The sequence below is a fragment of the Pteropus alecto genome, unplaced genomic scaffold (genome assembly GCF_000325575.1).
Source record: "Pteropus alecto unplaced genomic scaffold, ASM32557v1 scaffold68, whole genome shotgun sequence".
Taxonomy (NCBI): Eukaryota; Metazoa; Chordata; class Mammalia; order Chiroptera; family Pteropodidae; genus Pteropus; species Pteropus alecto.
Window position 1 is genome coordinate 5,728,921 of NW_006441386.1, and position 12,308 is coordinate 5,741,228.

At 35.9% G+C, this 12,308-nt stretch overlaps 1 protein-coding gene across 1 annotated transcript in view; it reads left to right on the forward strand.

Moving 5' to 3' along the window:
* GTF2IRD2B (GTF2I repeat domain containing 2B) overlaps window positions 1–12,308 on the forward strand; it is a 51,564-nt gene that overhangs the window by 36,275 nt on the left and 2,981 nt on the right. Inside the window, exons 10-15 of the mRNA XM_006918527.3 lie at window positions 3,077–3,133; window positions 5,462–5,524; window positions 9,561–9,638; window positions 10,527–10,610; window positions 11,089–11,272; window positions 11,618–11,646. Coding sequence (XP_006918589.1) covers window positions 3,077–3,133; window positions 5,462–5,524; window positions 9,561–9,638; window positions 10,527–10,610; window positions 11,089–11,272; window positions 11,618–11,646 — 495 coding nt within the window. The remainder of the gene's footprint in view (window positions 1–3,076; window positions 3,134–5,461; window positions 5,525–9,560; window positions 9,639–10,526; window positions 10,611–11,088; window positions 11,273–11,617; window positions 11,647–12,308) is intronic.

Sequence of the window (12,308 nt, forward strand, 5' to 3'; positions counted from 1 at the left end):
TCTAGTGAGTGCGGGCGGGAGGGCCCACCAGGGGTCTGTCATGGTCTCCTGGCCGCTGCCCCTCACCATCTTACCGACAGCCTCTTCTCAGCTCACTCTCTGCTACCTCAGCCTCCTTCCTACTCCTTTTCTTCCAATATAACCAAACCTGGGGCAAGAGGCTGAAAAAAAAAAGCTTAAATATAATGTGTGCCTTGATATATACCACCCCCCTACCCCCACACTTTCTTGAAAAATAATTGCAGAATTGGTAAATGAACAAAAAGTTAACGATGTTAGACTGTGGGCCCTCTTACAACAACCTGTTGGTTGTGAGTTTCTAACATGAAATATGCAAGTTTTCATTTAAGACTTCATTTGCTCGGATTTCAGTCATGAGAATGGGAATTAAAGCCCCACGATGTTAGTCAGCACACAGCTGGAAAACAATAATGTGACAAGTTTGTGTTTTGTCCCTCATTGGAAGAAACGCTTTACAGCAGACTCTAAAGTCCCATGTCTGCCCTTCACAATGAGGAAAAAAATATAAGAAAAGCATAAAAGAAATGCTTTTGAGTTTTATTTGTTGTTGCTGGCACACAGACATTGATTAATAATTTTATAGTGTTAGAATCATTGATAATAAAAACCAGAATTTATCGGCATTTCAATTTTTACCTAGCCAAATAACATATGTGCTGAATTCTTCACCTCTTTTTTTTTTCGCTTAAGAGAATTTTGAGAAATAAAACATAAGGCTTTGAAAAAGAAGTCATAAGACATCCTCATATTGCAGCCCCTAATATAGCAATGCATCTCAACAGTATCCACCAGTGGCTATTAAAACCATTCATAAAATGTTGATGAGACTTTATCACAAATGTATCAGGCTAATAGGTCCCAACTCACTGGTCCAATTTTAACCTCACAAAGACAGAGGTAACCAACACAACGGGATCCAGTAGGAAGTACGCTTTTGGGATTCTTGCCCCACAAAATCAAACCAAAGTCTGATCCAGCCTCTAGACCCAACCACCAATTTGCAAGACATGTAGGGGTACGGGAACACATGGAAACAACAGCACAAGGACACAGGCAATAAAGTCCAGAATGAGAGAACTCAACTGGACAGATATGCTGGTTTCTTCATCATATAATAGCAATTTTTTAAAAAATGAAAACCTATTTTGTAGTAAAAGGGATGTAAAAGACATTTCAACCAAATGCAATGTGAGGGCTTCATTGGGATCCTGATTTGAGCAAATCAACTGCAAAAAGACATTTACTGCTCCCCATGGAATACCAAAAATGACTGGTAAATGGGGAAGGATGCTGAAATTAGAAAGTCATCATTTTGTAACCATTATGAAATAAGATTGGATCAAGAAGGAATCATCAGTGGATGCTAAATCTAGAGGAGAATTTAGAAAAGGAGTGGAATATTTATGTGATCTTTAGTTTCTCCCCACAGGTTGCTTGTTAGTTACAAGAGAGAGAGAAGAAAACAGTAATTATACAGTGGAGCAATCAAATAACACCGAGATCAGAGGATTAAAATTCATATCACCAGACAGGGACAGATAGACTCTGTCTTAGTCCAGAATAGCATAGTTCGGTTTGGGGGTCCTGGGGGTGGCTTATAAACAAAAGAAATTTATTTCTCACAGTTCCGAAGGCTGGGAAGTCCAAATCAGGGTGCTGGCAGATCCGGTGTCTGGTGAGAGCCCACTTCCTGATTCATAAACAATTATCTCACTGTGTCCTCCCATGGTGGAAGGGACTTTGGGGTCTCTTTTATAATGGCACTAATCCCATTCATGAGGGCTCCACCCTCATAACCTAATTACCTCCCAAAGGCCCCACCTCCATATACCATTATACTGGAGGTTAGGATCTCAATATAGGAATTTGTGGACGACACAAACATTCAGTCTCTAGCAGACATCATATGCCTCCAGATGTGATACCCTGAGAAGGACACATCATCATCTAGGCAATATTCTGGCTGAAAATGGAAAATCTGAATCATAGCATAAAGAAACATCAAATTCAAAATAAGGACCATTCCGCTGGGGTGGCGGTGGTTCTATTCTTAAAAAATAGAAATGCCATAAAAATGGAAATGCCACAGACTATGGAGCTGTTCCAGATTAAAGACGACTAAACAGACTTGACAACAAAAAACAATACCAGACCCCAAACTGGATCCTATAGTAAAAGGAGAAGAGCTATAAAGGACATTTGGGGCAACTGACAAGATCGGAAAACAGATGTTAAAATAAATAAAAGTATTGTTTCAATGTTAAATTCTGTGATTTTTATAACTGCTGTGATCATATAAGAGTATCCCTATTAGGAGATAAAGGGACGCGATGTATGTAATTTTCTCTTGAATGGTACAGGAAAAATACAAAGTATGTATATATACATCTCTATAGATAGATTAGGGCAGTGGAGAAAGATTACAAATGGTAAAGGGAATGGTAAAATGTTAACATGTTTTCTGTGTAAAAGGTATATGGATCTTCTTGTACTGTTTTATTTTTGCAACTTCTTTGTAAGATTAAAATTATTTCAAGATAAAGTTTTTTTAGAAAAAGACATGAGACAATTGAAGAAATTCGAATGATGACTAGATATGAGATGATGATGAAGAATAATTGTTAATTTGGGGGGTCATCATGATATTGGAGTGGCACTGGAGGAAGAGAGCTGTTAAATCTTACTGGTACCTGCTCAGTATTTGCACATTGAATTCTACCATATCTAGGATTTACTTTAAACAACCAGTGAGGTGTGGTGAGTGAGCACAAATGAAAAGGGTCACATGAATCGATGACTGTGGGCACCCGCAGATGGGCACATGGCTTTATTATACCATCTCTCTACTTTTGTATGTTTGAAAATTTTCCAAAGTACAAAGAAAATAACAAAGAAAAAATATAAAGGAACATTTGCGCAAATTTTACTTCAAGGATTCGAAGTATTTCATGTATATTTCCATGTGTGTCTTGAATTGTTTGCATTGTTTTAAATGATTTCTTTTTTTAAAATTTGTATTTCTACCTTTTTTATTTATTGTTTACTTTCCTTTCAGAAAGCCATCATTCTTCTGCAATCAGGGAAGTAATAGAAATGGAATCACCAATGGAAGGTTAGAAAAATGAGGCATTTTATTATTTTTAGTTTACAGTATTCTACAGAGAACACACTAAAACACATGTATATGAAAATAGAGGCGGGGACTTCCTGGTGTGTTTTCTTAGAACACTAGCTGAGTTCTGGTCCTAAGATGTTGTAATGTTAAGAACTATCACTTTCTTACTTTCCTGATCTGGGAGTGATTCTACTTAAAGCCTCTGGATGTAGAAATGACAAGAAAACTTGGCACCGGTGCCGCATGTCACTTTATTTCATTGTGTCTTCTTGATGGGCATGACAAAATTCTTTTGAACAGAGTCGAAAAGTATTTCAGGAAATTCTTGAATTAGAAGTAAAATTTGATAATACTTCCCTCCATTCATTTATAAATCCAGACCATCATGTTTAACCCCTGAACCCCTAACATGGTTTATACATGTCCATGGGAACAATAAAGGAAACTTCCTCACCAAACCAAGAGCAATGGGACATCTTGGTCAGTTTACAGGCAAGATGACCTTGCTTTTAGGAATTGTGTGTGTATCTTAGTACCAAAATGATTTGTATTTTTCTCTAAATCAAAAGTGTTCTCCAGGAAACTGATTTGCAATTATTTTTAATGGCTTCTTCAATTTGGAGGCATCTGGAGTACTTAATTTTGGGGGACAGTTCCAATGGCCCCCTGAGCAATTTGTCCAATTCTCTGACTTAAAAGAATCTGATAAATTTTGCCAGAGAACATAATACAATAGAGTTCGGTCTTAGAATTATTCATTCACTCATAAAGTTTGTTATTTTGAATTTATTTGCTTTAAACCAAGAAGACAAGTTGACTTGGTCACTATTTAACATCTAAGTTATATATTTTATTATATATTATTTAATTATTTTAATGTATATTATTTTATTATATATTATTTTTCTAAATTATATATTTTTTTTCATTGTGGCCAAGGAAAAAAAATCACATAACATAAAATTTACCATCCTAACCATTGTTAAGTGTGAAGTTCAGTACTGGCTGAGTACTGAGTGTCAAGTATATTCAGATCATTGTGAAACAGATTCTCAGAACTTTTTCGTCTTGCAAATCTATCCCCATTAAACAGCTCCTTTTCCTGACCCCCACAATCCCATTCTACTTTCTGCTGTATGAATTTGACTGTGTCTCATATAAGTAAGATCATGTAGTATTTGTCTGTGACTGCTTATTTCATTGAGCGTAATGCCTCAGGGTTCATCCATGTTGTAGCATGTGACAGGAGTCTTTATTTTTTTTTTTGTTTATATCTTTCTTTTCTTTTTCTTCAGTGCAATCTCTGACCTTCTCTGGATGTTGGGGAAGACAGTTATTTTTAATTTAGTTGAAATCTGTTTCTCCCTTATATTTTACTTCCCTTTATAAAGCCTGTTAAGATATTATTTGGTCATTTTTTTTTTTAATGGTTAGATAGTATTTAAATAAAACAAAACCCTCGTAGCAAACAATTGTAGAATGATGTTGAGTGAGAGAAAAGATTTCATTGGATGTTGGCCTTTGAATTATTTTATTTCCAAAGAGATTTTTATTATCACACTGTAGTGGGAAGCCCATTTATGATAGAGGTAAGTTAGTTTGATATTTTTTTACTTTCTATTTTTAAATAATTATAGATTCACAAGAAGCTGCAAGAATAGCACATAGAGGTCCTGTGTACCTTCACTCATTTTTTCCTAAAGGTTACATCTTACATAACGATAGTACAATGTCAAAACAGCTAAATTAATTTTGAGTTCTAGTCTTTCTTCCTTTATGAATAATTAATATAAGTTTTGCTAAATCTTCCTGAAATGAACCAGAGTTAAATGAGATAATCTAGCCAGGCTTTTATCTATATAAGTCATAATTCTTGTCCACCAGAAAACTTGATCGTGCTTCCATGTAATAATAGGTTGTGAATACCTGGGGGCTTCTGGTAGGATAAGATGGGAACTATTAATCAAAGAAAATGGCTTCTTTTTATCCTAGTAATTCCTGATGACAACAAGAAAACACTATGACCACATGAATTCCATTAGCTCAAATAGAAGGATATTCTGTGTTCATTAATGTGGGTAACTCCATATTATTTGATAATATCTGAAAGTTTCTTATCTCTCCTTATCACTTATGTAAGATTATCCTTTATTACCCTATTACCCCTTTTAAAATTAAAATAACTTTATACTTATACCTTTATGTTTATTAAGTATGAAATGTATGTAAAATACCAAGATAAACTTTTTCGGTATAGGAGCAGTCAGATGTTGGAACATGAGAATACATAATAATGAATGTCATTTTAGAAATTTTTTTTTCAAGATTCTACTCAGCTTGTGCCTTCAGAAACAAGTGAGGAACCTGAAGCTGAGGTGAAAACTGAAGGTTAGTTTCCAAAAGCCTCATTCCATTCACACGGCTAAGTATAGTTTTTATTTCTTCCTAAAGGATTATTGTGGGAAAAAGATTGAAATCGATGTTTGTGTATGTAGGACCAGAGCAGCCCATGTTCCCATCAAGTACCCAGTGCCCTAAGCATTTTAGACAACAAATTAGGACATGCAGATTAGCATGGGCCACTGTGAGACCAAACTGTACTCTCTCCAAGGGAGGAACAAATGCAGGGCAGGGAAGGGAAAAGGTAGAAAAGGACTAGTTCACTGAGAAACACATTCTCTTTTCTAGAGTGTGATAGAGTTCAAAAATGACAACCAATCAGGCCCGGAATCTGTGAACTCAGTTTAAGTGCAAGTATTTAAAGGAAGTGAAGTTCCTTTAAAAATATTTATTTTTTATGATCTACTACATAAGATTATTGTATTTTAAAATACTTAAAAACTGACAATCTGTTTGGTTTTTTGTTTGTATGTTTGTTTAAAAACTACATCCAATGGTTATGAACATATCCTAAGGGGATTCTTTACCATTGAAAGTTTTTTTAAACATTTTTGATTTTTCTTAGAAATGATGAGACCATTTATCCTGGAATTTGCGGATTTTAAGCCCTAAATGTTAAAAGAATGTACCTATTTTATTTCATCGTGATTCATTTAATAATCTGCTAAAAAATATTTTTATCTCTGCTGCTGGAATATAAGCAGATCCATAGTGGCTTCCTAATATGAGAAGTTCTTTTATTTTACATATTTAATAATGTTATGAGGTCTCAGAATTGATGTCATTAGGTAGATAATTCTATCCTAAAATTTAATAAAATCTCACTCATTTGAACAGATGTGATTTTGAATTAGTAAACTCTGAATTATAAAATAGCTTTAAATAATTGCAGGCTTATCTTTTTACATTGAAAAAAATGATTTAACAAGAAGACCGTAGTATTTGGATAATAGTGTATAAACTATACAAATGATACTTTTAAAATAAACATTTATTCCCTCGAAGTTGCATTTACTTTCTTTTCTGAGTGACTCCTTTTTACTTAGAGATAATATTACTTCACTTGAAATATCACAGTGTCTGAACTGGTTTTGCCGTGACTGGGGGAATTTTCAGATTGAATGTTCCCATCCCAATTTGATTTTTATGTTGTACTTCATTTATTTGAATTCTAAAATTTCATCAAGTTGATTGTTTTAGGGTAGTAAAACCTTTCCCATTATTTTTTATAACAGAGAAAAAGTGGGTACAAAGTGCCCAACAGTTAAAAAAATGGATCATGGTAATCCATCTGGAAAAATAAATGCTCAGTACATTCAGTGAGAAACAAAACTGTCTCACTCAAGACAAGTTACACACAAAACAGAGAGGGACCAAAAAAAATCACAATTTACAGTAGCATCTCAATTTTATTTAGAAAAATTATTACATAGAAAGAAAAAATAAGAAAATATATTTAAAAAAAGAAACTATACCAAAAGTATTAGAATTATGCAGGATTTTACTTTTCTTCCTTTCACTTTCACTGTTTCTCTAATTCTCCACAATAAGCGTATATTAAGCACGAAGGTGAAAATTTCAAGTATCGATTGGGCCTGTGTAAATGGACAGCTTTCCGTCATGCTTTAGCCCTAACCACTTTACTGGAAATTATGTACAATGCTGTCAGGGTGACTGAGCACTGAGGAGATGCTTCCTGTCCTAGGATAATGTTCCTGACCCACAAATGGATTTTCCATTAGTGAGGATGGATTTGTGCTGATTCATCTGTACTTGACGTCAATGGGGCCTGAGTAGGTTTATAGATGATAAAACATGATATTTACATGGCCCAGTTTGAGAGTCATCATAGGACGTCAGTGTGGCATCAGATTCCACTGTTCTGAGCTATATGGTGAGATTTATTTTTCTCCTTAAAATTCCACGAAAAGAAACGCTAAAAGTACATTTTAAAAATTTTGAGGTGAAATTGACATAACATAAAATTAACCGTTTTTAGAGTGAACAGTTCAGCGGCATTTAGTACATAACAGGGTGTTATACAACCACCACCACCTATATCTGGTTCCAAAACATTTTCATCTCCCCAAAAGCAACCCCATACCCACTAGGCAGTTCCTCCCCATTCCCCGCTCCCACTCCACTAGCCCGTGGCAACCAGCGATTTCCTTTCTGTCTCTATCAAGTCACCTGTTCTACATATTTCATACAGATGGAATTATTCAGTATGTGACCTTTTGTGTCTGGCTTCTTTCACTTAAAATCTTCAAGGTTCATCCATGTTACAGCATATGTCAAAACTCCCTTTCTTTTTAAGACTGAATAATATTCCATTCTGTGTATAAATCACAATTTATCCATTCTTTCATTGATAGACATTTGGGTTGTTTCTTAAAGTACTTTTAACACTATGAAGAGAAGAATCCCACATTGGAATCAAAGTCCAGCAGTGATTTGAATGCCAGAAATGTCCTCCAAAGTAGCCCCTGGACTGTACTGCTGTCCTGTGGGGTGTCACAATTGTACAGCAAGCGCAAGCCGAATCATCCTTTTGTTCTGGATAGCAGTTGTTTTGTTCTGGATAGCAGTTGCCACAGAAAAATTAGGCATAAATTATTTGGTAAATAATTTAGCCACTAATAAGCGTGCATCTAGCAAAGGACCAAAACTTTTGGAAGTCCTTCTGTGGGAGTATTCTTGTCCTTCATCTGACAAGGATTATTTTGATGGCTCATGGACTATGAGCCAGATGAGCAGTTTCAAACTGACTTATAAGGTAATTGAGCAGTCAACTCAAAAAGAATCATTGTTTATGTAAGTGTATTTTAGAGGAGTTAAGACTTGGACCTATTAGGGAAAATCCCATCCATTTACTTGAAATGTGCAGGGCAATTAAAATGAATTAACTTCCAGTTTATGCATTGATCATAATTGGATTTTGATCAGTTTCTAAATTGTGCTTCGTGTGTTTTGTGACAGATTTTTATATTTTGAAGAGTCAGTTTTAGTGGTAAAACATTACCAGTTCATCAAAACACAATGCCTCATCTTCTGACACTGTCTCTCTGTTGGTTCTGATGACCTGAATTTGGTTCTGGGTTTTGGAGGCTCAATGATGTTAAGTTCCCTGAATGATTTTTCTTGTTTCAAGGTAGTGATGGAACCTCACAGTACTTTCAGTAATCCCTTAATGTTGAACCTGACTGTTAAGAATCAGACTTTCAGGATTTATTAGATTTATCAGAAAAAGGAGTAATTTTAAGGACAAGAGCAGCAAATTTTCTCACTTTTTCTCCAAAAATTTTGTGTCTGAAGTATCATGAAACTGCAGAAAAACCCAAGGGCTTTTGTTGCTGAAGTGGCTCCTGGGCGTTTGAGATTCTGATGTGTCTCTCTGAGGTCTTGCTCTTCAGATGCAGAATCTCAAATGCCCAGATGGTTCATCATTCACACAACACGTGAACTGAGCTGTGAGTTCCTGGGAAAGGACTAGACAGGCTCATTCACATTTCTCAGCCTCCAACTTAAGTGAATGTTCTGTTTATCATTTGACCAAAAAAAAAAAAAAAAAGTGATAACATCAACTCTGCTTTTACTATTTAACCCTGTCTGAGACTTGCTGTGACTCTGTTAAATCACTGTTAATAAGATGTCTGTCTGCTACTTAAAGGTCCTCTTGGACACATTTATATGTCTGATTTCCTTTTTTCCTCCCTCTAAACTGAGAAAATAACAAAGGAAGTATGCTTTTAAGCACCCTCCTTTTAAAATATAATTAGACTGACTGAAGTATTGGGGCTATGAACTAAATAAAAGTAATTGTGCCCTTTCCCCTTTTACATCATTAAATTGCAGAGAGACTCAAATATCAATTAATTCCAAGCCACCTTGTTACTCTACAGCTCAGTGTTCTCTGGTTTTAAAAAAATCATTCTGGGCTTCTGATCAAAGTGGCACTTTGACATTTTTAGAGGAGAATTGGCCAAATTTCCTGTAAGTTCTAAATTTTAATTTCTGTTTTAAGGAAACACAAATTCATCCAGTATTACAAGTTCAGCAGCAGGTGTTGAAGATCTTAACATCGTCCAGGTGACAATTCCAGGTACGGAAGTTTATCTGGCTTTATCATAATTTATATTATGTTTTTTATTTTGTTATGTTTTAACCATTTTACAACATGGGTTAGTCTCTTGGAGTTATTTTCTGCTTAGTTCACCCTATCAACTAAGGAATGACAATTCAGGAATATAAAATATGCTTCAGATTGCCACACACCAAATATCTTGCTTATGTCGAACATTGTTAATCAGGTATATCGCTTCTCCCAGCCATGCCCTGGCATTACCTGGAAAATATACCTCAGGGCAGGCACTAGCTGCCATTGAATTGGAGCTGGCCAAGATTACTTGATGGCCTCTGCCCATCAAGTAATCATCTTTTCTGAATAAGTATATGTAAAATATGTCTGGAGAGATACAATAGAATCTAATAACATAATTCTTCCAGAGAAAGAAACTGAGAACTGAGATAGACGTTTCACTATGCACTATTTTATGCCTCTTGAACTTTGAACCACATAGTTGCTTTAGTTGTTCAAAATAGAATTAAAATTTTAAGTATTAAAAAACTTTCTCTTCTAATCTCAATACATCTTATTCCTTTTACATGTCATATTGCATTGGCTAGGATTTCTATTATTATGTTGAAGAGTAGTGGTGAAAGTGGATTTCCTTGTCTTGCATGATATTGAAAATGTTCCCAAAAGTAGTTGTGGTATGTTTACATAGAGTTATAATCAGGAAAATTATCTACCATCTGTGATGGCTTCCATCTACAAATTTCCAAAATGCTTAATTTTTGCTAAAACTAAACTGAATAATAAGCCACATAAAGTGCTTTTTCATATGCTAACAGGCATTTCCTCCAATAGCTTTCTTTGGGGCAAATACATTAATAACCTTAGTTTTCTTATTTGTTTAATTATTTTTAGATAATGAGAAGGAAAGATTATCAAGCATAGAAAAGATAAAACAACTAAGAGAACAAGTCAATGACCTCTTTAGCCGAAAATTTGGTAAGTTTTATTTCTTTTTAATTGAATACTCTATCTAGGAAACTGATCTTTCTGTGAAGGAGCTTTGATCAAGATTAGTGTGTATTTTTACTGAAGAGCTTATACATGGAAGAACTAATTACAATAGTAATGATAATAATAATAATAATAGCTATCTTTGATTTACTGAGTTTTACCATGGTCGAGCATTGTTTTTAGTGCTCAACACGTGACTAATAATTTAATACTCACAAAAACCTTTTTTGGTACATACCATGATAATCCCTATTTAATAGAGAACGAAACTGAGTCTGCTATACGACCCATTGCCAATTTCAAAATCAATAAAATTTTTCATACACCATAGTAACACTGTAAGAAATCAAAGCTGATCACCAAGTGTTGTCATTTGATGTGAATGATTTTAAAATCTTGACATTAAAGATAAAGCGTGGTTTGAGAAAAGCAACTGGTTTTTTGCTGTTTTGTCTCATCACAGGTGAAGCCATTGGAGTAGATTTCCCTGTGAAAGTCCCCTACAGGAAAATCACATTCAACCCTGGCTGTGTGGTCATCGATGGCATGCCCCCGGGGGTGGTATTCAAAGCCCCTGGTTACCTAGAAATCAGTTCCATGAGAAGGATTTTGGATGCTGCAGAATTTATCAAATTCACAGTCATTAGGTAAGTGAGAGTTTCCCTCTTGGTCATGAGCATGATTCTGCAGATCATAACTTGCCTGAGGTGGATAAGCAGTGGCAGAAGGATTTTTTACCCAGGAGGCGGGTGGTGGGTCCCTGCAGTCAGTTGCTGTGCCAAGTTGTCTCTCACACTCATTTTATCATATTTTACATCTGCAAGCTATGTGACCCTGTTCCTGTTTCTTGGTCATCATGAGTAGCCTCTCAGTTTTCTCTCCCATTGTGCCCAACATAAAGTTGACTCTCACAAAAGTTTGTCAAATGGAACTAAATGGACAAGAGAGGAAAATGAGTGTTGTTGTATTCACCAGTGTCTCTTTCTCTTCAGACCACTTCCAGGCCTTGAGCTTAGCAATGGTGAGTATTTGGGTGGTGAGAAAATCATTCCAGCACCCGCTGTTCAGTGCGAAGTGTTTTAGCAGACACTCACCACTGCGTCCTTGCTTCTTGAGCCTTAGAGCAAAGCATGCTGCTCTTTATATGCATTTTATTTTTCCTGCTTGTTACAAGGTCTTTTAATTATCTTCCTTGAGTTTTATTAGCCAGACATTTTTTCTCCTATCAGTTTGATGGAGCTTGCTCCACATCAGACTGTGTGTGACTTGTGACATAGCACACTCTTATCCGAGAACCTTTAATGGTAGGGGCTCATATCATAATACTGAACTACTTCACCTCAGTTGGTAGATAGTGCCTGCCTGGCCACCCCAGCCCCACCCCTGGGGGCCCCCACCCCCAAACTCCCATAGTTCAGAACCAAAAGGGGTACCACCTGGCACAGCTTGGACTCCCAGAACTACCCTACCCCACCCCCAGTGCTGAGGGCAACATCTGTTCTGGTAGAGCAATGCCCCAGCCACTCTGCTGGTTAAATATTTTGAATGTTTTGGAGTCCTGAATGTCTTGAATGTCCCTGGAGTCCTTGCAAGTAAGTCAGTATTCCGTAGGGTGGGTAAGGCAGAAGATGTAGAGATGTTCTCAAGAGCTTGAGTCACTTAAGGAACCTCCTCATTTTTTTT